The 24,257-nt window shown below is 42.4% G+C and overlaps 2 protein-coding genes across 2 annotated transcripts in view; one reads left to right on the top strand and one right to left on the bottom strand.

The window, feature by feature from the left end:
* Positions 1 to 24,257, top strand: part of CHCHD5 (coiled-coil-helix-coiled-coil-helix domain containing 5) — a 474,014-nt gene that overhangs the window by 97,880 nt on the left and 351,877 nt on the right. The gene's annotated exons all lie outside the window — the stretch shown is intronic.
* The window catches only part of LOC134394106 (LIM homeobox transcription factor 1-alpha-like), a 109,562-nt gene that overhangs the window by 84,448 nt on the left and 857 nt on the right, over positions 1 to 24,257 (bottom strand). Inside the window, exon 2 of the mRNA XM_063119281.1 lies at positions 2,229 to 2,415. Within this exon, the coding sequence (XP_062975351.1) occupies positions 2,229 to 2,415 (187 nt within the window). The remainder of the gene's footprint in view (positions 1 to 2,228; positions 2,416 to 24,257) is intronic.

Below are 24,257 nucleotides of genomic sequence, written 5' to 3'. Positions count from 1 at the left end.
AATAATAATGAAAAGGGATTCGTCCTGGGCTTGCAAATGTCTTCATGCTCTTCCCTTCCCCACCCCAAAAAACTCAATTCCTTGAAAACCAAATTAAAGGCAGCAGAATAAAGGATGCCAAAATAAGCTAAACAATGAAGAAGCACTTAATGTGTGCAAAGTAATCTCCATTAAAAATGTGTTTTTTTCCCTGTGCCCAGAGTTTAGATTAATTTTGCTGCTGAATGCACACATTTCATTAAACTTCCATCCCAAAATGGATTTCAGCAACCTGTTAATGATCTGTTCTCATGGTGATTGGTTCATTCACTGGGACCCTTCTACCCTTCAAGGACTATTGTTCTTTGATAAGAAATGAATCATAGAATAGTAGAGTTGGAAGGGGCCTATAAGGCCATCAAGTCCAACCTCCTGCTCAATGCAGGAATCCATCCTAAAGCATACCTGACAGATGGTTGTCCATCCTAAAGCATACCTGACAGATGGTTGGCATCTTGAATGCCTCTAGTGTGGGAGAGCCCACAACCTCCTGAGGTAACTGGTTCCATTGTCGTACTGCTCTAACAGTCAGGAAGTTTTTCCTGATGTCCAGCTGGGATCTGGCTTCCTGTAAATTATTATTCTGTGTCCTGCACTCTGGGAGGATCGAGAAGAGATCCTGGCCCTCCTCTGTGTGACAACCTTTTAAGCATTTGAAGAGTGCTATCATGTCTCCCCTCAATCTTCTCTTCTCCAGGCTAAACATGCCCAGTTCTTTCAGTCTCTCCTCATAGGGCTTTGTTTCCAGAGACTGTCTCTCCCTGAGCCTACACGTGAAAAAAGCTTCAACCATTCCATAAGTAGCACCTGTCAAAAATGCTCCAAAATTACTCAACTTGCATCTTCAATGTGTTGTTCTACAGACATTCTAAATTGAAGAAAAGACACTAACTGGCCCAAGAAGTCCAGTACTAAGGTCTCCCAGGTACCCCTTAGCAGCCTAGCCCTAGGCTGTCCTGTCCCTCTATGACATCACAGCTGTTAAGCTCATGGCAACCAATGGGACAACACAACACCTGCCAAGCTCCACCATGTCTTCAGATAACATCAGCGACTTCTTGCCAGGTGCCATTCTCAGACCATTTGTTGATAATTGAAACCACCACATGGATAACATGGCTGCCTGGATCCATATTCTACTTGTGCACAGATGACAACAGTCCACCATCTCAGGCTGCCATCCTAGGCAGCAGTACAGCTGGATAATTTTAGACCAGGACATAATGATCAATATGGGGCCATAGGTAGTTCATTTCTGAAGTACACAACAAACCCTTCTATTTGCCCTCTCTCACACATGCATGCACACAAACACACACTCACACACCACCACCATTCCATCCTTTAAAGCTGCTTCTACATTTCTGATATCTTAGAACAGGGGTGTGCAACTTCCAGGGGTCAGGGGGGAATTTTTGCCCCCCTCCTGCACCTCACTGCAGTCATGGGGTGTCCCTGCAGAAGAGCCAAAATCTAAACTTCACCCTTTGGGCACTCCATAGCCATTATGATTGCCATTTTTGCGTAACTTCTTAAAAGACATTCTAGAAGGGGCCTGCAGCATGGAATGGCAGGGGCTGCATACAACTGGTGCCCCCCACATTGCCCACCCCTGTGTTAGAACTTCAACAAAAGCAACAACAATGAAATCTGTTTGCCAACCCTAATTCAAAAAATAAATACATCTCCTGCTCTTTCTGCTCTTTTTTCTGTCGCAAAATAAGACCCGGAAAATCCGGATTCGTTTTGCCTATGATGATGTTTGCTGCCATTTCCTGCTGTGTGCTGGAGAAGCTGCATGATAACGCCCACTGAATGGGCCATGTGGTTGTTGCTTGCTTCCTCTTTATTCCCCGTGTGAAGAAAGAGGACGCTGCTCAGCCCTATTGTGGGACAGAAGCAGGAGGCAAAGTGACAGCAGGGAAATGTGATTCCTGCCCTCTCCCCCATCTGAAGAAGCTCATCATACCCATCGTGACTCTAGGAATAAAATGGGGATTGCTTCTGCTGCTCTCATCAGCTGCCAATCTCTGGGTGGTCATTTGGGGGAGCCCACTGGGCTTCGGGCCCCTGGATTTGGCCCCAAGGTCCAACCCTCGTGGTATCACTACTCCTAAGCTTCCCATCAGTCAGTTCACTTCACTCCACGGCAAAGGTGAGGAAATCAAATGGTGCCAAAAGCGGCTTACTTTTCGTAGTCGTGCTTGCAGTACAGCTGCCTGTTGCGACAGTAGCACGTGCCCGAGAGGGGCTGGAGGCACGCGGTGCACTTCACGCAGCCTTCGTGCCACGAGCGCTCGTTCACCCTCAGCAGGAAGCGGTCCGAGATTGGGGTATTGCAGCCGGCACAAACCTCCCGCATTTTCGACTCTGAGCCTAGATGACAGGGAAGAAGAACAGCAGGAAAAGTTCATTGACAAATTCAGAGATCCTCTCTATTAGTGAGCACATCATATAAGGAGCAAGGGGGTTGGTTAGGGCGAAGGCCTGGGGAATAATTACCTTGCATGTGACACACTATCATCCTATACATCAGGGGAGCAGGCCCTGGGGCCAAATGGGATCCCAGTCCAGCTGCCCAGGGTTCTCTAAATACCAATGTCCCCTTCCCCTGGTTGAAACGCTTAATTACTGGTAGGAAGAACTTTAAGATAAAATATGCTGGTGTGTCTGGTGTTTTGGCCATGCCCCTTTTACCTTTGGCCCCACCCACCTGTGGAGTATGCCTCTCCAGAGCATCTCTAAAATGGAATTCAGCCCTTCAGCTGAAAGAAGTTAAATACCTCTACAGAAGAACATAAGGAGAGCCTTGCTGGATCAGACCAAGGGTCCATCTAGTCCAGCATTCTGTTCACACAGTGGGCAACAGCTGTTGATGGGAGACCCACAAGCAGGACATGAGTGCAACAGCACTGTCCCACCCATGTCCTGCAACGACTGGTGTACATAGGCATACTGGAAGAAGCATAAAGCCATCAGGACTAGTAGCCATTGAACACCTTGAAAACTCCTGCTATGTGTATCTACTCAGAAATAAATTCTAAGTTCATTCGGATTTACTCCTGGGTAAATGTATATATGGGATTGCAGTGGCACTTCCTGGCCCAGAGACTCCTTGCTGAAAACAGGCAACACTCTTCACATAGGTTGTGCAAACGCTGCATCATTGTAAATTTGCACACTATTGCTTAGGCTTATATCTATGAAGCAGTGCAGTGTATGCTTTCGTTTTGTAGAATAATTGTGTAGTTCTTATTCTAATCATATTTATTAGGGGTTGCTTTGGATTTGATCAAATCCCACATTGAATCTCTGGGCTGATTCGGACAGATCTGAGAGATGTCTGAATCGAAAGAGGACTCCTCTGAAGTGGGCCAAGTCCAAATCTGAACACACTCCTGAAGATTCAGGATTTGGAGAGACATGGACAGCATGTCTCCAAAAATCGATCCATTTTTGCCCAAGCTCTCCATATGAGGAAAACAATGGGGGAGAGGGGAGGGTCTGTTGTTTTGTGATTGGCAGCTCTAGCTTCCAATAATAGTGAATGGTTTTACCAGGGCTTTCCAGTCTGAGTACTTTGGGGGAAAGGATGTTGAAGTAACATATCGCAGGAATGACCCAGGGTTCAGTGCTCTTTGCTAGTTTGCTCTCCCAGAAGAAGGAATGTTGAAAGATGTTTGTTGGACTCCGTAGGACCTAAAAATGCTGAATGTTGAAGTTCTTTGGCCTCTGCCATTGCATGCTCCACATCTATTGTCTACTCCAGGTGAGGCAGTGATTATTCTGAATTGGTGCCTGGGCATGGTAGTGAGACTGGATGAAGGCCAATCTGAGACTCAAACCAGACAAGATGGAGGTGCTGTTAGTGGGTGGTTCGTCTGACCAGCTAAGTGGTGTTCAGCCTGTTCTGGAGGGGGTTGCGCACTCCCCCTAAAGGATCAGGTATGTCGTTTGGGGGGTGCCCTTGGGTTCAGGTGGCCTCACTGGTATGATGCAGCTTTTATCAGCTCAGAATGGTATACCAACTGTGACCCCACCTGGACAGAGATTGCCTGGCTACAATTATCCATGCTCTGGTAACCTCTTGTTTGGTTTACTGCAATGCATTATATGCGGTCTACCTTTGAAAATGGTTTGGAAACAGTAGCTGGTCCAAAACAGAGTAGTGAGATCGTTAACAAGGACTGATCAATATGGTCCTATTATGCCTGTGATCTACACTAGATTCCAGTCAGTATCTGGGCCCTATTCAAAGTGCTGGAATTAACTTTCAAAGTCCTTGATGACTTGGTGACAGGTTACCTAAGGTCTGTCTCCTCCCATATATACCTGTCTGGGCCCTAAGATTATCTTCAGAAGCCCTCCTCTGAGTGCCCTGCAAAATGAGTTGAGTAACCAAAATGGCTACTAGGGAGACCGCCTTTTCAGTGGTGGCCCCCTGATGGTGGGATACTCTCTGGAAGAGAGGTCCTTTGTGATCCTTTAAGTGTCAGATGATTTTTTATTATTATTATTTTCTCAGGCATTTTAGTTTTTTCAGGTTGTTTTAAAATGTGTATTGTGTTTTTTAATTTTATTATTTATAATGCTTACAGAAGTATACAAACAGATAGTTGGATCAAAATATTATCAACAATTTAACAATAGAGGATATCAACAAATTTACTAACAGATCCAACAAACATCACAAGGTTCCTAATGACACAAAAGGTTGCATGTTCACTTGATTCTTGTTACACCAATACATTAAAAATAAGGATCAATTTTCTATAAATTGAGATTACTCAGGTAATCAAGATCGGATTACTGCAATGCGCTCTATGTGGGGCTGCCCTAGAAGCTGCTCTGGAAGCTGGAGCTAGAATACTGCAGCCTGGCTGTTGGCTGGAGCTGCCGCTTTCCAGCATGCAACTCCTCTGCTGAGGGAACTGCACTGGCTGCCTCTTCACTACCGGGCCAGGTTTAAGGTTCTTGTACTTGTGTACAATAGGGTGACCATATTTTGGAAACCAAAAAGGAGGACAACATGGTCGGCCCCCAAGGGGGCGTGTCCACCCGAACATAGCCTTGGTCACATGTCTGATTTTACAGCACACATTTAAGACAAATCTGTTCTACATAACATCTTACTGTTAAAATTACTGAAATAAAGAACAAGTGAGAGATTCAATGTATCTGAAATTAACTTCACTCACTCCTACTTTTGTAGGTTTTGCTGTACTTTGAAGCTTTTGCTATACTCTGTGTGTTACATTCTCCCCTTCCCTCAAATATCTTTTCTGACTCATTGCAAGCTGCTGTTGTTGTTAACAGGGCTTGCTACTGCCCCCAGATCTGTTTCAAATTTGGTACAGCTAAAGCTCTACCTAAAAGCTATCATGGTGCCAACTTTCAGCTCTTTATCTTTAAAAAATACAATTTTAAAAATAATAATTTTAAAACTTCAATTTTTAAAAAATTCCTTAAAAAGCAATGGATGAACGGATCTGTTTCAAATTTGGTGTTGCTAAAGCTCTACCTAAATCCTTTCATGGTGCAAAGTTTCATCTCTTTATCTTTAAAAACAATGATTTAAAAATAATAATTTTAAAACCTCAATTTTTAAAAATTCCTACAAAATCAATGGATGAACGGATTTATTTCAAATTTGGTATAACTAAAGCCCTTCCTAAGAGCTACCATTGTGCCAAGTTTCATGTCTTTATCTTAAAAAATGACGGAGTTATAAGCATTTTTGTTAATTCCCATTAGAGCAGCTCTTTGCAAAATAAAATCCGGATTTCCCCTCCCCTCCCGGATTTGCCATCAAAACCCCAGGCAAATCCGGGCAAAACCGGTCATATGGTCACCCTAGAAACAACTTGGGACCAGGATACCTGAGAGAGTGCCTTCTCCCCTACCAACCTGCCCGGCCACTGAGGTCATCCGAGGGCATGTTCCTGCTAGGAACATGCCCTCGGATGACCATAGACCCACATAGACCCATCCTCCCACTGGAGTCTACCAGGGAAAGAGCCTTCAGCGTGGTGGCCCCCTCTTGTGGAATTCCCTGCCTCTGGAGGTAAGGCAGGCACCAACCTTGTACTCCTTTCGGCGCCTCCTGAAAACATCTTTATTCCAAGAAGCCTTTCTTTAATATGCAGCCTTGAATCTCTGTTTTTGCTTCTTTTAAATTTAGTTTTAGCTGTTTTATTCTGTTTTTATTTTCATTTTATCTTGTACAACGCTCCAATATTTTTCAATGGGGAGTGGTATATAAATATTCTAAATAAATAAATAAACAAATCTATTATTTTGTGGTCTTCCCTCTACTCTTACTATGTTGGTTAACTTGACTATGTATATGATTTCCCATAAATTAATAACCCAGTCATCAATTGTAGGGGCTTTCGTTTTCCCCCAGTTTGCAGATATTAGCATTCTAGCAGCTGTTAGTAAATGCACTATCATCTCTATGTCATCAGATAGAAAAACTTCCTTTATATAACCAAAGGGAATGTTGGATCCAATAGTAATCTATATCCTGATATGATTTCAATTTCATCACAACTTTGACCAATAGTCCTTAATCGTAGGGCAAACCCCGAAAATATGGGTCATGACTTCATTAGACATGTTACATCTCTTATTATCAGCCTCATGGTAAATACAGTTAAACCTTACAGGTGAGGTGTTAAATAGCAGTGGAAAATAAATTTTTAAAAGTTTTCTTTCAGATTATATTAATAGTCGACTGTGGCATATTATTCCAGATACAAATTCAGATAAAATGTGTGTTGTGTTTTTAGATTTCCCCAGTTGCTGCTTTTGACTCTAGTTTTATTCTGTTTCAAACTTTTATAAGTTTTATGACTGATCATGTTGTATTTTGGGGGTTTAATTTGTGACCTCCTGGAGTACTTTGGCTATAGGGCAGTATTGAAATGGGATAATTAAATAAATAAATATTTCACGTTCTGTGTCTTTGGTACTAAGTGAGCAGAAAACAAAAGGTGTCATAAACGGTTTTTCATTTATTGTAACTTGCTAGCCTCTGCACCTATGCCTTTGATATTTTACAGGTTTCCTGCCTAGGGACACCTCTATGACATATGGAATTTTCATATAAATTGCCCAAAAACTCACGGATGGTGGAAAACAGAAATGAATCACTTATTTCCCCCCATCATTTCATCAAGAAACAAAATAAAAACCCCAATGCACCTTAGCTTCTTAATTAGGGCCACCTCTATGCTGTATGTCATTTTCATAACAATTCACAAGCGATATAAGCACATCCTTTTTTGGACCCCACCCGCCTAGTCTGAAAAGACTGCTCTTGAACAAAACTCCCTGCATCCATTCACCTGACACTTGGCAGACTTGATCCCTTTAGAAGGGGTAACTATTCCTGAAAATGTTGTCCACTTCTGCCAAGAAATTTTAAAAAGTTATTGGCAGCTCATCGGCTTGTAGGATAGAAACCCTTGCACCTATTTGTCTGATATTCCTCATAATGCAGTACTAAGCTAGGAATTTCCATCTAGTTCTGATGAACAGAACAGCTATTTATCAATTTACAATGATAGTCAAGAGGTAGCATGAAGATTTGGACATCTGAACTGAGATTCAAATTGAGACCCAAGTCAAAGCGGGAGGCCTCCAAATCATTCTGAGCCAAATTGGGCTGCTTTCCAAATCGTCAAATCGAGATCCAAACCGGATCTCTAGGTGGCGCTGTGCTATAGTGGAATAGTGTAAATGCAGACGTACAAGCAGCACTTTCAGAAATAATACCCCATATTCCCTGTTCTAAAAAGAACCAGGGAAAGTAATCTGAAAAAGCAGAGGTGAAACATCATCATCTAAAGAACCTATAAACCACCTTGAGTAAGGAATCATGAATGCACAATAAATGCATCAAGTGGAAAAGCTCTTTGAGTCAAGCAGGACATACCTCATTTTAAAGTGTGTGTGTGTGTGTGTGTGTGTGTGTGTGTGTGTGTGTGTGTGTGTTCTATGAGTTGATTGGGATTATCAGTGCATCTATCTATGGCAGCCCTTCAAAGGATTCCCAGCAGGGACCGCAAAGATAAGGATGTGCAGGTGGGCAATAAACACCCCATCCGGTTTAGAGAATTTGGCTTGGGACTGAAGCAAAGAGGGAGAGAAGGCTTTTGCCAAGTGGATTTCATTTCTCCTCCCAGCATACCCTTCAGTGTGCTGGATTTTGTTAGGCACACTTCATTTGCTTTTGGCCTTCTCTTCCTTTTTATGTTTATTTGTAGGGCTGTATTTGTTATGCATGTGATAGCCCAGCCTCATGTCTATGTTGGGTGTTATGCTGGCCATCAACAGAAGGCAGCTTTCCAGGATACAAGGAGACACGCAAAGCCGACACGTGAGCGCATGTGTGCTCTTGCTTCGTGCTGCTTCTTTTAACACACGAAAAAGGGGAAATTGGGGTAACTCTCATCTCGGGAGAACACACCGTCTCTGGTTGCATGTGGGGCTTTGAGAAAAATGGAGGAATACTTGGGCTGTCACCTGTTTAAAGAAATTTTAGTCCATTAACTGCATGAGTTTTAGTCCACTGATTGATTGGCTAAATGTGCATACATTTTCACATTAGCTATGCACTCCTACAATAATTCTTTTTAGTGAGTTCATGAAAAGGATATAAATATAAAATAAATATAAAAGAAAGCAATAGATCTACACAAGCTAACAAAGGCATCATGTCAAGTTTGGGGACAGAAATATATGGCAGAAAGGAATAAGAGCTATTATTTCCAGAGAGGTAGCCATGTCAGTGTATTGCACCAAAACCAAAAAAGAGCCTTGTGGCACCTTGTCAACTAGCAAATCTATTCTGGCAAAAGCTTTCATGGACTATAGCTCACTTCATCAGATATATGGAGCGAGATGGAGAGGTTTAGATATACCATATTTCTTCAATTCTAAGACGCACTTTCCCCCCCATATAAACATCTCTAAAAATGGGGTGTGTCTTAGAATCGCGGGTGTGTCTTAGGTTTTTTTCCCCCCTGTTGGTGGTACTGAAATTAGTGTGCGTCTTACAATTGATGGCGTCTTATGATCAAAGAAATACGGTAGCATAAATGCTGGGGTGGGATGAGGCAAGGAAAAATTGCAAACTGTGAGGTCAGAAAGAAACAAAACCCAGAAACTGACAATCACATTATTAACAGAGGTCATTCACAGTGGAATTGTTGCTGATAACACAAACATTCTAGCACAAGATAATCCAATTGACACATGTACTTTTTGCATTTAATTTCTTGCTGTCTTCACTGTTTACAACCCTCATCCCCTCCATATGATGTACATATGAACTTTCTTCAGTCCTCATATACTTACTTCCTTGATTGATTTTGTTAGTCTTCCTTTTTCACAAGTTTAGACAACTGCTGGGCTTAGGTCAATAGACTGAGTCAGCCAGGCCTTACAAGGAGTGACCAAAAAGTAGGCATACTCGTCCACATTTACTTTCTACCACATGCTGTTGTAACTAGCGATGGGTGAATCTGTCAATTTCACTTTCTCCCACATTCAAATCTCCCACATTTCTCCCACTCTCAAGATCTTTTGTCCTGTATATGAAGAACTTGGCGCATTTTTGTAAATTCTTATCAAAAATGAAGTGAAACAAAATTCTCGCCCATCTGCACCAGCCAAATTCAAATAGCTGTTTGCAGCTGTTAAAGATAAAGAGCCTAGCAGAAAAAACAGAGGTGGCAACTCTAATTCAACCCCAAAACAGAAGAGAAAATGTGGCAGGAAAAAAAAGCTTTAATGAGCCTGACGTTGCTTAGAAAGAGGTGTCTTTACTCAGGGACCATTCACATATCTTAAAAAGTCTTGCTAATGTGTTTCAGAATGATTTCTCTTCTTCTGATTTTTTTTTTTTGGAGGGAGGTATTATTAGTGCCTTTCCCTCTTGTTGATACTTTAACCCTAATTCAGCACCCTCCAGCAAAGGAGACCGTTGCCGGTTTGGTTTTCTTTTTCTTTGGGACGTTTTTTGTTGCCACCTCTTGGACAATGTTGCGAACTTCTGTCCATAGTTCTTCCGGGACCCTATCTACTAAATCTAGTCCCTTAAATCTATTCTTCACTTCCACTGCATATTCATTAGGAATATTAGTGAGCTCATATCTAACTGATCTGTGGGTCTTCCCTATTCTCTTTAGTTTGATTCTAAATTGTGCAATAAGAAGTTCGTGATCTGAACTACAGTCAGCTCCAGGTCTTGTTTTTACTGTCTGTATCGATGTCTGCCACCTTTGGCTGCAAAGGATGTAGTCAATCTGATTTTGGTGTCAGCCATCTGGTGAAGTCCATGTATTGATGGCTGAAAGCGAGGAGGAGCTGAGAAGCCTTATGACAAAGGTGAAAGAAGGAAGTGCAAAAGCTGGGTTGCAGTTAAACCTCAAAAAAAAACCCAAGATTATGGCAACCAGCTCAATTGATAACTGGCAAATAGAGGGAGAAAACGTGGAGGCAGTGACAGACTTTGTATTCCTGGGCGCAAAGATTACTGCAAACGCTGACTGCAGCCATGAAATCAGAAGACGTTTACTTCTCAGGAGGAGAGCAATGACAAATCTTGATAAAATAGTTAAGAGCAGAGACACCACACTGACAACAAAGGTCCGCATAGTTAAAGCAATGGTATTCCCCGTAGTAACCTATGGCTGCGAGAGCTGGACCATAAGGAAAGCTGAGCGAAGGAAGAGAGATGCTTTTGAACTGTGGTGTTGGAGGAAAATGCTGAGAGTGCCTTGGACTGCAAGAAGATCAAACCAGTCCATACTCCAGGAAATAAAGCCAGACTGCTCACTTGAAGGAATGGTATTAAAGGCAAAACTGAAGTACTTTGGCCACATAATGAGAAGACAGGATACCCTGGAGAAGAGGCTGATGCTAGGGAAAGTGGAAGGCAAAAGGAAGAGGGGCCGACCAAGGGCAAGACGGATGGATGATATTCTGGAGGTGACAGACTTGACCTTGGGGGAGCTAGGGGTGGCAACGGCCGACAGAAAGCTCTGGCGTGGGCTTGTCCATGAAGTCACGAAGAGTCGGAAACGACTGAACGAATAAACAACAACAAATTCAGCACCACCAGCATGACTTGAATACACTGCGATTCAAGCCCAGACTTTTAAGAGCTAAGCTTTCAAAGCCCTCTACCTGGATGGACAAATCTGCTTTGGGTTCACTCACATCCATTTTTTTTATTTCAAGTTCTTTTTATTTATTTATTTATTTATTTATTATTTATTTATTAAATTTATATACCGCCCCATAGCTGAAGCTCTCTGGGCAGTTTACAAAAATAAAAAAGTGAAGATTAAAAAGTATACAAAATTTTAAACCATCAAAAATATAAAAACAACAGTATCCATTTTGTCCCAAATATAGAGAAATGAGTGAATTTTGGTAAATTTCTCAAAACCAGACTGAAATAAAATTCTCACGCATGCCTAGCTGTATTGCAGGAGTGCACTTTTTTTAAAAAAAAATGATTAGGAGCCAACCAGATTTTATACAAGTCCAGTTGCATTGAAACCACATCAACCCAGCTACACAGACAGTCTGGTATAGACAACAGAGAAACTTTGTGCTATGCTTCATTGACTGTTTGTAAGTAGTATTTTATTGTTGCTTCTAATTTGTATTGTAAGCCATTTGCCACTTTACACATATTTCAACCCATGTCATTTTTCTGTTTGTTCGAGAAATGTATAGCCCCCTTTCCATATATATATATGGAAAGGCAGGGTGTGTGTGTGTGTGTGTGTGTGTGTGTGTGTATGGAAAGGCAGGGTATATGTTTCTTGAACAAACAGAAAAACTACATTGGTGTAAACATGTATAAAGAGGCAAGTCACACATGTACTGGGTCACTTTGAAAATGTTGAAAGAAACTACCGGTTCTCGAAAAATTCCCCACATTGTACAAAGCCAGTCAGTAAACAACATATTGTCTTCCTCCTCTCCAAATGAAACCAGAAATCAAAGTTTGTATTTGGAGTGGGCTAAAAAAATAACATTGGGACCCCTATTGCTCCTGGGTGATCCTCGACCCCTGTCAAAGTATCTCCCTATTATTAGAAAGAAGCAGACAAAATGGTTTGCAAGTAAAGTTCATCTTCTTGATAGCCACCCCAGGAAATCTAGGAATTGTCTACAAAGGCTCTCTCTCTCTCTCTCTCTCTCTCTCTCTCTCTCTCTCTCTCTCTCTCTCACACACACACACACACCCACACACACCCACACACACACACCCACACACCCCCCCACACCCCCCCCCACACCCCCCACACCCCTTGCAGTTTCAGTCTAAATCCATTAGATATTTCACATACCAAATGAAGAACAACACAGCTGCTCCCTTTAGGGCTTCATGTACAACTATTTTAATTTGTTCAAAGTTAATGTTTGGATCCATCATTAGTCATACTGAGAATAGACCCACACTAGAGAGCGAGTGTGTTGTACTAGTTGTTTGACTGGGACTCAGAAGTTCTGGATTCTAGTCTCTGCTCGACCATGCAGCTCACTGGGTAACTTTAGGCCAGTCACTGACTCTCAGCCTAATGTACCTCACAGGGCTGTGGTGAGAATAAAATGGAGAGGAGGAGGATCATGTAAGCTGCCTTGGGTTCTTTACAAGAAGGGGAAAAGGCAGGATATCAATGAAATGATGATAATACGATAGTTAGGGTGACCATATGAAAAGGAGGACAGGGCTCCTGTATCTTTAACAGTTGTATTGCAAAGGGAATTTCAGCAGGTGTCATTTGTATATATGGGGAACCTGGTGAAATTTCCTCTCATCACAACAGTTAAGCTGCAGGTGCCCTGCCCTCTTTTAAATCTGGTCACTCTAGTATAGCTCCTGCAGCTTTAACTGTTGTGATGAAGAGGAAATTTCGCCAGGTTCTCCATATATACAAATGACACCTGCTGAAATTCCCTTTTCTATGCAACTGTTAAAGATACAGGAGCCCTGTCCTCCTTTTCATATGGTCACCCTACGATAATAATAATATGATGATAATAAGATCATCATCATAATATTGAAAACAATGAGACTTGTTAAACATAACTAATACAAGGCCCATTGATTTCAATAGGACTACTTTAAGTCTAACTACATCTGGATCCAACCCATTATTATTATTATTATTATTATTATTATTATTATTATTATTACTACTACTACTACTACTACTATTACTACTACTACTATTACTATTTTGGCATCTCTGAACAATCTGGACCAAACCAAATAAGCCCCAATTGCAGCATCCTTTTCAGCAATCAGTCCACATGTGGTCGTGTTTGGTTAGCTCAGCTTTTCCAACCTTGGAGAGGCAGCCAGCACGGTTCTATCCACACCAGCTGCAAAGGGGAGGGTTCTGGGGGCAGATCTCTGACTCCCTCTTCCAAGGTTGGGGTGCTGTCTCCGACCTCAAAGGGATTTCCCAAGCTGTCCTATGGTCTCTGGGATGTCCACCCAGGGACAATAGGATTGCTGTCTTAATGTGTGGGAAAGCTCTAAGGCTGCTCCAGATCTGGAGCTGATGTAGAAGTGACTTTACTCATTGCCAAAAAAGAAGAAATGCTGTAGCACCCAAATAAGAGATCAAAAGAGGACACAGATTTGCATAACATTTACAAATGCTAATTTTTATGTAGAGGTGCATGTTTAGAAAGAATTATGGTAACTTCAATAGCAATACAGATCTCCCCATAATGTTAAAGACTGTGACCGGCTCAGTCTACTACCTAGGTGGATGTGTGACTTTAAGGTTCTGCCTTGCTCTCTCTTCTTAGGGCTTTTTCTCTCTAAACCAGACTTGGACTAGACAGCCTTTCAATTAGAGCAGGGATGGGTAACTTGCCACCCTCCAGATGTTTTGGCCTACAACTCCCATAATTCCTCACTACTGGGTAGGCAGCTAGGATGGATGGGAATTGTAGGCCAAAACATCTGGAGGACTACAGGTTGCCCATACCTGAGTGTATGTGCTCAAATAGAGGATTATCTGCTGTAAAGTAGGGTGCATGGCCACTGTATCCCCCATGGAGAAGAACCCACTCTCAGTTCCTTGCAGAACAAGCCAAGAATGGCAGAGATAACCTCTCTGGTTGACACTCTCTGCTTGGAGTCTCTCCCTGTAAGTGTGCTATTAGCTCTAACATGCTCAAAATGCAATATCAGCCTTTCTTTTAGCTTTGAGCTTCATCACACAAGCGTTATATTGTGCAATCACTGCGAATTGCGTGCGAAGGACTCCAAAGTTTTCCAGCTTATAATCTGCTTTTATTGTGAAGTACTCCCATGCATCCTGCTTTAATTGCGCTTCTTAACCAGAAGAAGTGCAATATTTTGCTACTAGTTTTCGAGCATCTCGTTTGTTGTTTTCCAAGCGGCCACTGGGGTGCAGGAGCAGGATTTGAAGAAAAATCAAACAAATGCTTACATCTGCGTAAGCTTTAAAGATAAAGACATCAAAATTGGCACAGTAATAGATATTAAGGAGAGCTTTAAGCACACCAAATTTGAATCGGATTGGGTCATCCGTTGACTTTTAATGATTTTTTAACATTTCCCCCCTTAAGCCCATTTCCTGGTATGCAAAGGATCTAGCCGCCTGGTAGCAACAACAACAATGGCGACATCTTAGTGCTGTAGGGGATAATTTGAGGGAAACAGGTACGTGGGATGAAGCTCTTTGTTTGTAGAAGCGATTGAGAATAAAGAGAACTTACAAACCTAACTTGATTCAAACCAAACCCTTGAAGTTTGCTTCTCCTAGATGAAGTAGGCGTTAACTTCTGTTAGGAAGTTACTAAGTGAGCTGGTTGCCAAGACTGATGGTATGTGACTGAGGCTTGCATCAACAATATATGTCTCTTTACCTAGCACAAGGCGCATGGGCTGCGTAACAGCTTATATGATCAATTATTGGCGTACAAGTCACATCTTAAGGATCATTGGGCAACAGCCCCAATTGCCCCCAAATAGTTTAATTTTAATTTTACAAAAGAAGCTAATCCAGTCACTCAAGGAAGGATGAAGGAATAGGGAGCTTTATTTCCCTTCACTCTCCCAAATACGATGAATGCTGCAAATTTTGGTAAATTACTATCCAAAACAAACTGAACAAAATTCTCACCCATCTGCGGCAGCCAAATTCAATAGATATGGCTAGTTCCAGCAACTCATGTAGCAACTCTGTTTTGATCTAACTGAAGCTTCCAAACCATCTTCAAAAGTAGCCAGATGCACAATGAATTGCAGCAATCCAACTAGGATGTTACTAGAGTGTGGATAACTCCAACTAGGCTATCGCTGTCCAGATAGGAACACAGGTGGCAGATGAACCTAAGCTAATAAATGGCATTCCTGGCCACTGAGACCACCTGGGCCTTAAGTGACAACGATGAATCCAGGAGCACCCCCAAGCTGTTTAACTGAACAATCTGTGTCTGCACGTGTCATAATGCTTCCTCCTGTGAGCTCTGAGAGCCCTGAGCCAATGAAAGGACAGGCACAGAGTGTTGGGAAAGTAGCTGAAGAAAAGTCAGTTGGTGACAGTTTGAAAATATAGAGTGTAGAGAGTGTACAGAAATGGAAAAGTTGATTTTACAAAGAGAAAACAAAAATGGAAAGTTAGTTGGAAAGTTAGTTGAAAAATGGAAAGTTAGTTACATGAGTGCGATGTATAAGATACTAATGAGCATAGAAAAACAACAAGAACATATTAAAATGACATGGGACCAAGATATGGTAGGACAGTTAAGTCGTCAAGAGTGGGGGAAGATATGGAGTCAACGTATATTAAAGAGTATGTCGACAAGAATAAAAGAAAACCACTACAAATTAGTATGGAGGTGGTATTTAACACCAGTAAGATTACACCAGATAGATAGGAAATATTCAGTAAATTGTTGGAGAGGGTGTCAGGAAATAGGTATGTATTTTCATATGTGGTGGGATTGTAAAAATATTCAGAAGTTTTGGGAAATGGTATTTAAAGAAACAAATGAAATAATGGGATGGAATGTAGAAATAGGCCCAAAGATAGCATTGTTATCAATATATGAAGGGGTCCAATGTACGCAAAATAGTAAAGAATTAATAACTAATTTACTAACAGCAGCTAGACTGATAGACTGCTAGGAATTGGAAAGAACAAAGAGAATACAAAATAGAAGAATGGTATAAAGAAGTCTGGGACATTGCTATTAATGATAGGCTAACGGGGTGTATGAAAGTTAAGAAAGGAATATTAAAGCGGAATGATTTTGAGGAGATTTGGAAACCATTTGTCAAATTTGTATTAGGAAAAGGGAAAGGGTGTAAACCGTCACAAGATGTGTTACAATTTTGGAGTGGAGATGGTCCCAGGGGGTGGGTTGCACCTTTTATTATTATTATTATTATTATGATTATTATTATTATTATTATTATTGGTGTTGTTGTTATTGTTATTATTATCATCATTAGATTATTGTATTAAGCAGGTTTTTTTCTTTGTTCTTTATCGTTATTATTGTAGTAAAAATAAATAAATAAATAAATAAAAAGAAGTGCTAAATCAAAATGAAACAAAAACAAAACTAGATGCAGCAAGCCATGATGGGCAGTTGAAATCATCCAAGCACCTTGCCTGCCTACTCATGCTTTAACAACCAAAATCCATCCAATACAGCTGTAGCTCTGGATGCCTCCATTAATGGAATCACACTAATAGAGAAGTGTAGACATGAATTTATCATCAAAGTGACTTACGAAGTGATCACAGCAAAGTGTCGAGGGTGTGAACAATTCCATCTATGGGCCAGGTTGTAATAACCTCTTAAACACCCAACACAGCTCTGCTGGGCGACACTGTAAAGATGCAATGGAAGTGGAAAAGAACATCTTCTTTGCCACCCACACCTCCATATGGGAGGCTCTTAAGCAGTGTTTGGTTGGATTCAGCACAAGTCTTTCTCCACTGATGTCCTACTTGTTTCATTCTTATCTCCAAGGTATACCAACAAGCACCTTATTTGGCTCTGCTATGGGGGGGGGGGAAGAGTGTCAACTGCACTAATCAATTCCATGTCCCATAGAATGGCCAAGGTTTTGACAGGAGCATCAGTCATACCAACTGGAACATCCTCCAGTGCCTTTTAGAAGCTGCTAGGATCCATTAGTCTCCAGGGATGGACCATTCTAATAGGTTCCCCCACCCTTGCAGAGGGGAAAAGCTACTGCAAGCCTAAAACTCAACAGGTAGTGATCTCACCATGTCAAAGGGATAGATGTTAAAATCCCCCACTTTTGGATCACTGCCTTATTTATTTATTTATTTATTTTTCTATGCCACCCAATAGCTGACATTCTCTCTGCCCAATGGAGAAAACCAAACCCAGGGTGTGACCCCCTGCATGTGTTGGGCCAATGACATGTTGGGACATCCCCAAGGATGTCATGGCATCCATGAAGTCCCATAGTGGACTGGACAGCCTTGGCATGGATATTGAGGTTCCCCAGACAATAATCTGTCAGCACATACAGGGAGACTGCTGGGCAGCAGGGCAGGCAGCAAAATCCCTAATCTGTCTCTAATGTTTTAATATACAGGGTTTCAAACCCAGACATTTAAGAACAAAGAATTCAAAGCCTTCAGCTTGGGTGGATGGATCTGCCCATTTCAGTTTCTCTCTCATTTTTTTTTAAAGCTCCGGCTCTTCCCCCTAGAATATGGAGAACTTTGCGACTTTTCCCTAGCATAGATCTTTGTGTAGCCAAAATGGCAATATCCATGCAGAAGAGGGAGGTATGGGCAGGCTTGGGAAGAACTCCAAAGCATGCAGAAGTACAAGAAATATGCCGGGGGGAGGGGAGACCCCAAGGAGTGAAAACTCCAATCCAATGAGGACTGAGTATGCTCAATGGGTATGGAATTCTGTCAGTTGGAAGTGGGGGAATGGAAAACCAGGGAAGGGGCTGGAATGGAATATCAGGGAAAAGGACATGGCTGGCTGGCTGGCTTCTGAGCAGGAGCACTCCCCACTGCATATTTTTTGTGCTGATGCTTGGTTTTTTCAGGTTTATTTTATTTTTTTAGTGATTGATGATAATAAAATAGCACAATGTGCCCATCAAATACTACTGACAGTATACCAACTCTACTGTTAAATTCCATATGAACCATGTCCACAAAAGGTGCCTGTAATTGCAGCTAGTGGTGATTAGTGACATGTGAAACCTGCAGGAAGAATTTCCCTTCTTTCCCCCCCAGAGCCTTGCACAGCAGATTCCCATAGAGAGAAAAAACCCTTTCCACTTATTTTACCTTCAGCTACATTTGTTTATGCTTCTGACTTGTTCTTGCAATTGTCAATTGTTTGCTTCAGTTAAAGGCCCTGGATATTTTCATACATGTGTGTTATATGTTTACACAGCATTGTGGGCTTTGTAGTCTCAAGGCTGTATTAAACCTTATGCAGGCATGTTTTGTGGTGAGGACATGAAAAGGAGGACAGGGCTCCTGTATCTTTAACAGTTGCACAGAAAAGGGAATTTCTGCAAGTGTCATTTGTATGCATGCAGAACCTGGTGAAATTCCCTCTTCATCACAACTGTTAAGGCTGCAGGAGCCCTGCCCTCTTGACCAGATATGAAAGAGGTAAGGGCTCCTGCAGCTTACACCTGCAGTTATACATATAAATTAGCATATGCAAATTTCATATAAATAACACTTTGCCTCCTGCTTTATCCTTCTTTTTGGGCTATGCATATCTTCCTTTTGGGTGAGTCACAAGTGGCCACCCAATGTGGAGAAAAGCAGCAACTTTCAAAATACCCTCTTCCACGCAACTATTAAAGGTGGGGGAGCCTTGTCCTCCTTTGCATTACAACAGCCAGCCAGCCCCAATTTCTTCACAACTGTCTTGTTGCCTTGGCTGAACTAATTCAGGTTTAAGTGAATCAAGGGTGTTTGTAAGTAAATAACAAAGGTTCTGTTGGAAGCAGCCATTGAAATTCCTTGGAGCTTTGATTTAGCAGCTCCTGCTGTAGATTTCTTTCCCTTTGATTGGCAGATCTCTCTCTCTCTCTCTCTCTCTCTCTCTCTCTCTCCCGCCCTCCGTCCCCCCCCCCCCCTCTCTCACACGCGCACACACACTCACACACACACGCTCAGGGCAAATGGAGAGTGCTATATTTGGGAGTAAGGCTTTTTATTCTAATTGTGGTGCGCCTTTCCACCTACACCTTCAGCCTGTGCATGCTTATAATCATACTGAAATTAAAAGTCATAAAGAAATGGAGATGGTTCGGGCTCCATGAAAACAGCCCTCTCTCGTGCCGCATTATTCCACTTTATTTAACGGCAAAATGCCAAGGTTTGCTGCGTTTGTGGAAACTCTCTAGTATAATTGTCCCAGAGATGCCATTTCAAAGGTCTCTGTACTCCCTTTCCGGGTATTATTTGCTTCCAGTTTGTTTATTTGAGAGATACTGAGAGGGATATATTTTCCCGCAGACCTCACCGTTGCTTGCTTAGGCAAGCCCGGTTTTGCAATTTAGGCTGTAAAATCCCTCTGCACACCTTCCCAGGAGTACGACCCATTGAACACTGTGGGACTTACTTCAGGCTAGTCAAGATAGTTTTTGCAGAGCGTGTCTTTGCAGACTAAAGCAACCACATGCAAAGGACAAGGATCCCATCCTTTTGAGCATTGAGCAGAAAAGCTAAGTGCTGCTTCTCATGGGAGGGTGATAAAGGGTTCCATCTTTCTATAAAATTCCCCCTTTCTGTGGAGCCCTTAAAAGTTACAAGGGCTCTGCCTTATTTATTTATTTATTTATTTATTGCACTTATATACCGCTCCCATAGCGAAGGCTCTCTGGGCGGTTTACAGAAATTCTAAAATTAAGATAAAAACGAGTATACAAAATTTAAAATTCTAAAACACAGAACATACACACATAAAGCATTAAAAACCATTAAAAAAAACCCTAAACATGTGAGTGATTAAGATGTGCTGCCATATGCCTGGGCAAAGAGGAAAGTCTTAACCCGGTGCCGGAAAGATAGCAATGTTGGTGCCAGGCGAGCCTCGTCAGGGAGATCATTCCATAGTCTGGGGGCCACCACCAAAAAGGCCCTGTCCCTTCCTTCACACCTAATCAACCTTACCTTAGATCAAAGGTGCTGAACCTCGTTCAGACCAAGGACTGAATGTGGTGTAGTGGCTAGAGTGTCAGACTGGGAGTCAGGAGATCTGGGTTCTAGTCCCCACTCGGCCATGGAAACCCATGAGGTGACTTTGGGCCAGTCACAAACTTTCAGGTTAACTCAACCCACAGGGTGGTTGTTGTCAGGATAAAGTGGAGAATTATGTATGCGACCTTGGGTTCCTTGCAGGAAAAAAGGCAGGATATAAATGCAATAATAAAAATAAATAAATAAATTCCATTTCAGAGACGCTGCGTTGGTGGGTGGACCAAAAAGCATATCGTAGCTTACAGCTCTTACTGCCAGTCACTAAGACTTAGAAGAAGCGTGTCAACTTTTTTAAAATGGGGGGAAATTGCACAAAAGTCAGGAAACCACCAAACGGTTTTTGGCCAGGGGAAAGGGGTGTGGTCATCTAGGAAACCCCATAGAGCTGGATTTAGCCTCCCAGGCCTTGGGTTGCCCACCCCTGTTTTAGATGGAGTATGATCTGTAGGATGCATATAATTCCAGAATAGGACTAACAGCTGGCAGGAAAGATAGACAAGATATAAATGAAAATGCACACAGGTATAACTTTATACAACCCAAAGTGAGTCACTACATTATGAGAGGCTCAAGAGCCAAGCTATGATTTTGAGAACATTCACCAAGGTGTTTTTTTTAAAGTTTCTAGCCATCATGTTTATTGAGAAAAGGCATTGAAATACATGGGATGTTCCTCCAGAAATGTAGAAAGCATGGTGAGGCTAAGGTCAGTATTAGAAATCACAATACCCACCAAATGGTTTTGAAAAATCCTGGCTTACAAACACTGAAATATTACTATGTCAGTTACAACAGTTCTTTCAGTGACAAATCGATCATTTTCAGAGTAGTCATTGCAAGCATAGTTGCACTGACTGTTTTGTTAACCTTAAAACTGAAGTTGAGAGGACAATGTTTTTCTGTGGGTTACGATTGCTGAATTGGTTAAAGGCATTTTGTCGTTGCTTTGGTAAGAAGAGTTTGTTTATTAGTAATTTTACTGCTTGGAAGCCCCAAACCCAGAGGCTTCCAAGATTCCTATGCCCAGGAGGGCGGGAGCAGCAGCAGAGGCACCATTTGATTCCCTGTCTTCTAAACTCCTTTATTTTCACTAGACAGGCTTTTCAGCATGTCTAGCGAGGGCACATTGGAGGGGAGGGGAGGCTCAGGATAAATCATATCTTGGTCTGTCCAGTCTCCTCCCCTCCTCATCTAATAAAATACCCCCCTTCCCCCCCTCTCCAGATTGGTCCTTCTGCTGACAGGCATTTAAATGGTTTGGTTTTGACATAATGTTTCAATCAAGATTCTGTTCTTAATTTGTATTTATTATTGTTTGTTATCGTTACTGTATCCCACCTTGAGCACCAGTTTGGATAGAAAAACAGGATTGAAACTGGGGTTGGTGGTATTGTTTCCCTCCTGATATTTTGGCTTACAACTCCCATCGATCCTAGCTAGCACAGCCAATGGTAAGGGCTGATGGGAGTTGTGGGCTAATATCTGGGGGGAGTGCCATAACTTGCCCTCCTCTGGTTTTAAAAAACAAATGAACACCTGCCTAAACAAACTTATCTGAATCAGATGGTGGAAAGTAAACACGGAATGGACCAGAGATGAAAACTCCAGTTGGAGAAACAGCAGCAGCTAGGATGTGGCCATGGAAATGTCTTTGCCCTGTGTTGGGGATGTGGAAAAGGGCAGGTCCAGCTGCTTGAGGCAAAGAATGAAATGGTATCTTTTCACCCTCCTCATTCAGACATCATCCAGACTGGCAGTTGTACTTTGACACTGGTGACAGGACAGCATTCTTTATTGAGCCTAACAGTAGCAAGCTAGCTTAGGTTTCTGTAGGTAGGCTTCATGGCACACATGGCTCTGTCTTCTACCACCTTGCTACGTTTCCCTCAGTGCCTGCCCTGCTGCACAGGGCCAATCCAAGACATTTTGCTGCCTGAAGCAAAAAACAAGATGGCGCTCCTTCCCCATTCTGTGTACAAAAGCTGACTGGACTGGGACTTGGATCTTTCTCCAACACTGATAGTGGTGGGACAGCATCCTCCAGTTGTACCCAAAAGCAGCAGGCCAGCTTATTGGGCACAGGAGGGGTGACCACATGTCTCTCTCCTCCAACATCTTCCTACTGCCTCCCAGCCTCTGTTGCTTGAGGTGACAGCCTCATTTTGCTTACTGGAAGGGCCAGCCCTCCCACTGCAACAAAACATGCCACCAGTATGCATCATCATGTGAACAGAATAATGCAAGAGCGCATGTAATGCCTGCTGGAGTACGTGGCCTCACCTGGAGACATCTCGGCTTGCTTGCCTGGCCGTGGGCTTTTCCAAGTGGTGCCATCTGTGGCATGTTGGGAGATGGGGGCTAAGCAGCTGGTCCACCTAGCCCAGGCCAACAACAAGCAAGCATCACTGTTATGTAATGGTTCAGGAGGATGAGAATGGAAGGAGTGGTGGTGGGCTCAGGGGGAATGTTAGAGGGAGTGTTTATATCATTCACTGTCTGAGGTGGTTGCTTCACTTTGTCTAATAGTAGGACCAGCCTGCTGGGGTCTCCATCAGAGTGCAATCAGCAGTGGAGGCTGGTGGCTCCTATGTCAATGGGGGCTGTAAATCCGCTCTGGGTTTCAGTCAGAACTCTAAAGAAACTGTCCAAAGTGCTGAACCCTATCCCCAAACTGGGCTCAGCATCTTGAGTAGCTCCTTTAGAGCTCTGACTGGTTCTGACTGAAATCCAGAGCCTCCACTGGCAAGCAGGATGATATGGGAGGAAGAGGTTCTTTAGATGTGCTGGGCAGAAGCCCTTCGGGATTTTATAGGGAATGACCAGCACTACATGTTAGGGTTGCTAGATCCACATTTCCAAGCAAGCTGATCTGATCCACACCTCTCAGACTAATGCACAGATCAGAACACAGTTATCCTTTGGATTTCACACCCCTCCACATATTGTGATGCAGTTCCCAGAGCTTGAAAAACATGCGAAAATCCATATAAACACACAGACACATTTTAAGATAAAATACATTTAGAAATTAGTACATAGAGAAGAAATTTTCTGAAAAACACACATTTAAACATGATATTTTTGTGCAGATGTTCCCCTCCCTCCCAATGCAGATGAAGGCAGCAATGAGACAAATGGACTTGTGAATGTGAAACTGACACGGACAGGAAAATAGACAGATCTGCCCGCCCCTATGTGGATTGTGCCTAGAAACATATTTCCCCTGTGAGGGCAAAGGCTTTGAGACAGTGTGAATGAATATCGTTATTGTATAAGACTTGTGGCCCCCCTTCCTTGTAATGTGTATTACATTGATTTAAATAAAGCAAAGATAATGCTTCATCACTGACATAACATTAGTAGGGTGACCATATGAAAAGGAGGACAGGACTCCTGTATCTTTAACAGTTGTATAGAACAGAGAATTTCAGCAGGTGTTATTTGAATGCACGCAGTACCTGGTGAAATTCCCTCTTCATCACAACCATTAAAGCTGAAGGAGCCCTATCCTCTTAACCAGATACAAAAGAGGGCAGGGCTCCTGCAACATTGACTGTTGTGATGAAGTGGGAATTTAACCAGGTGCTGCATGCATTCAAATGACACCTGCTGAAATTCTTTTCTTTCCAACTCTTAAAGATACAGGAGCCCTGTCCTCCTCTCCATATGGCCACCTAAACACTGGTCACTGATGAGAGGGAAGCACTCTGTCCATGCCCAGAGGCATTCTCATCTTTAGCTGGTCCCAGTGAATACACAAGGCAGAAGGCTCACATTCATCATCCTGGAATTGATTTTGAGAAATACCTTTCCAGCATTTCTCCACCTTCAGTTCACTGTAACTGCAGAGTTCTCTTTTAGATTGTCAAAGGGTCACTGTAAGCAGCCTTGACACTATTCTCTTAAGACTGGGGT

Source organism: Elgaria multicarinata, chromosome 3 (genome assembly GCF_023053635.1).
Source record: "Elgaria multicarinata webbii isolate HBS135686 ecotype San Diego chromosome 3, rElgMul1.1.pri, whole genome shotgun sequence".
NCBI classification, from domain to species: domain Eukaryota; kingdom Metazoa; phylum Chordata; class Lepidosauria; order Squamata; family Anguidae; genus Elgaria; species Elgaria multicarinata.
The sequence above is the reverse complement of the archived record's forward strand: the minus strand, read 5'-3'. Positions and strand labels throughout refer to the sequence as shown.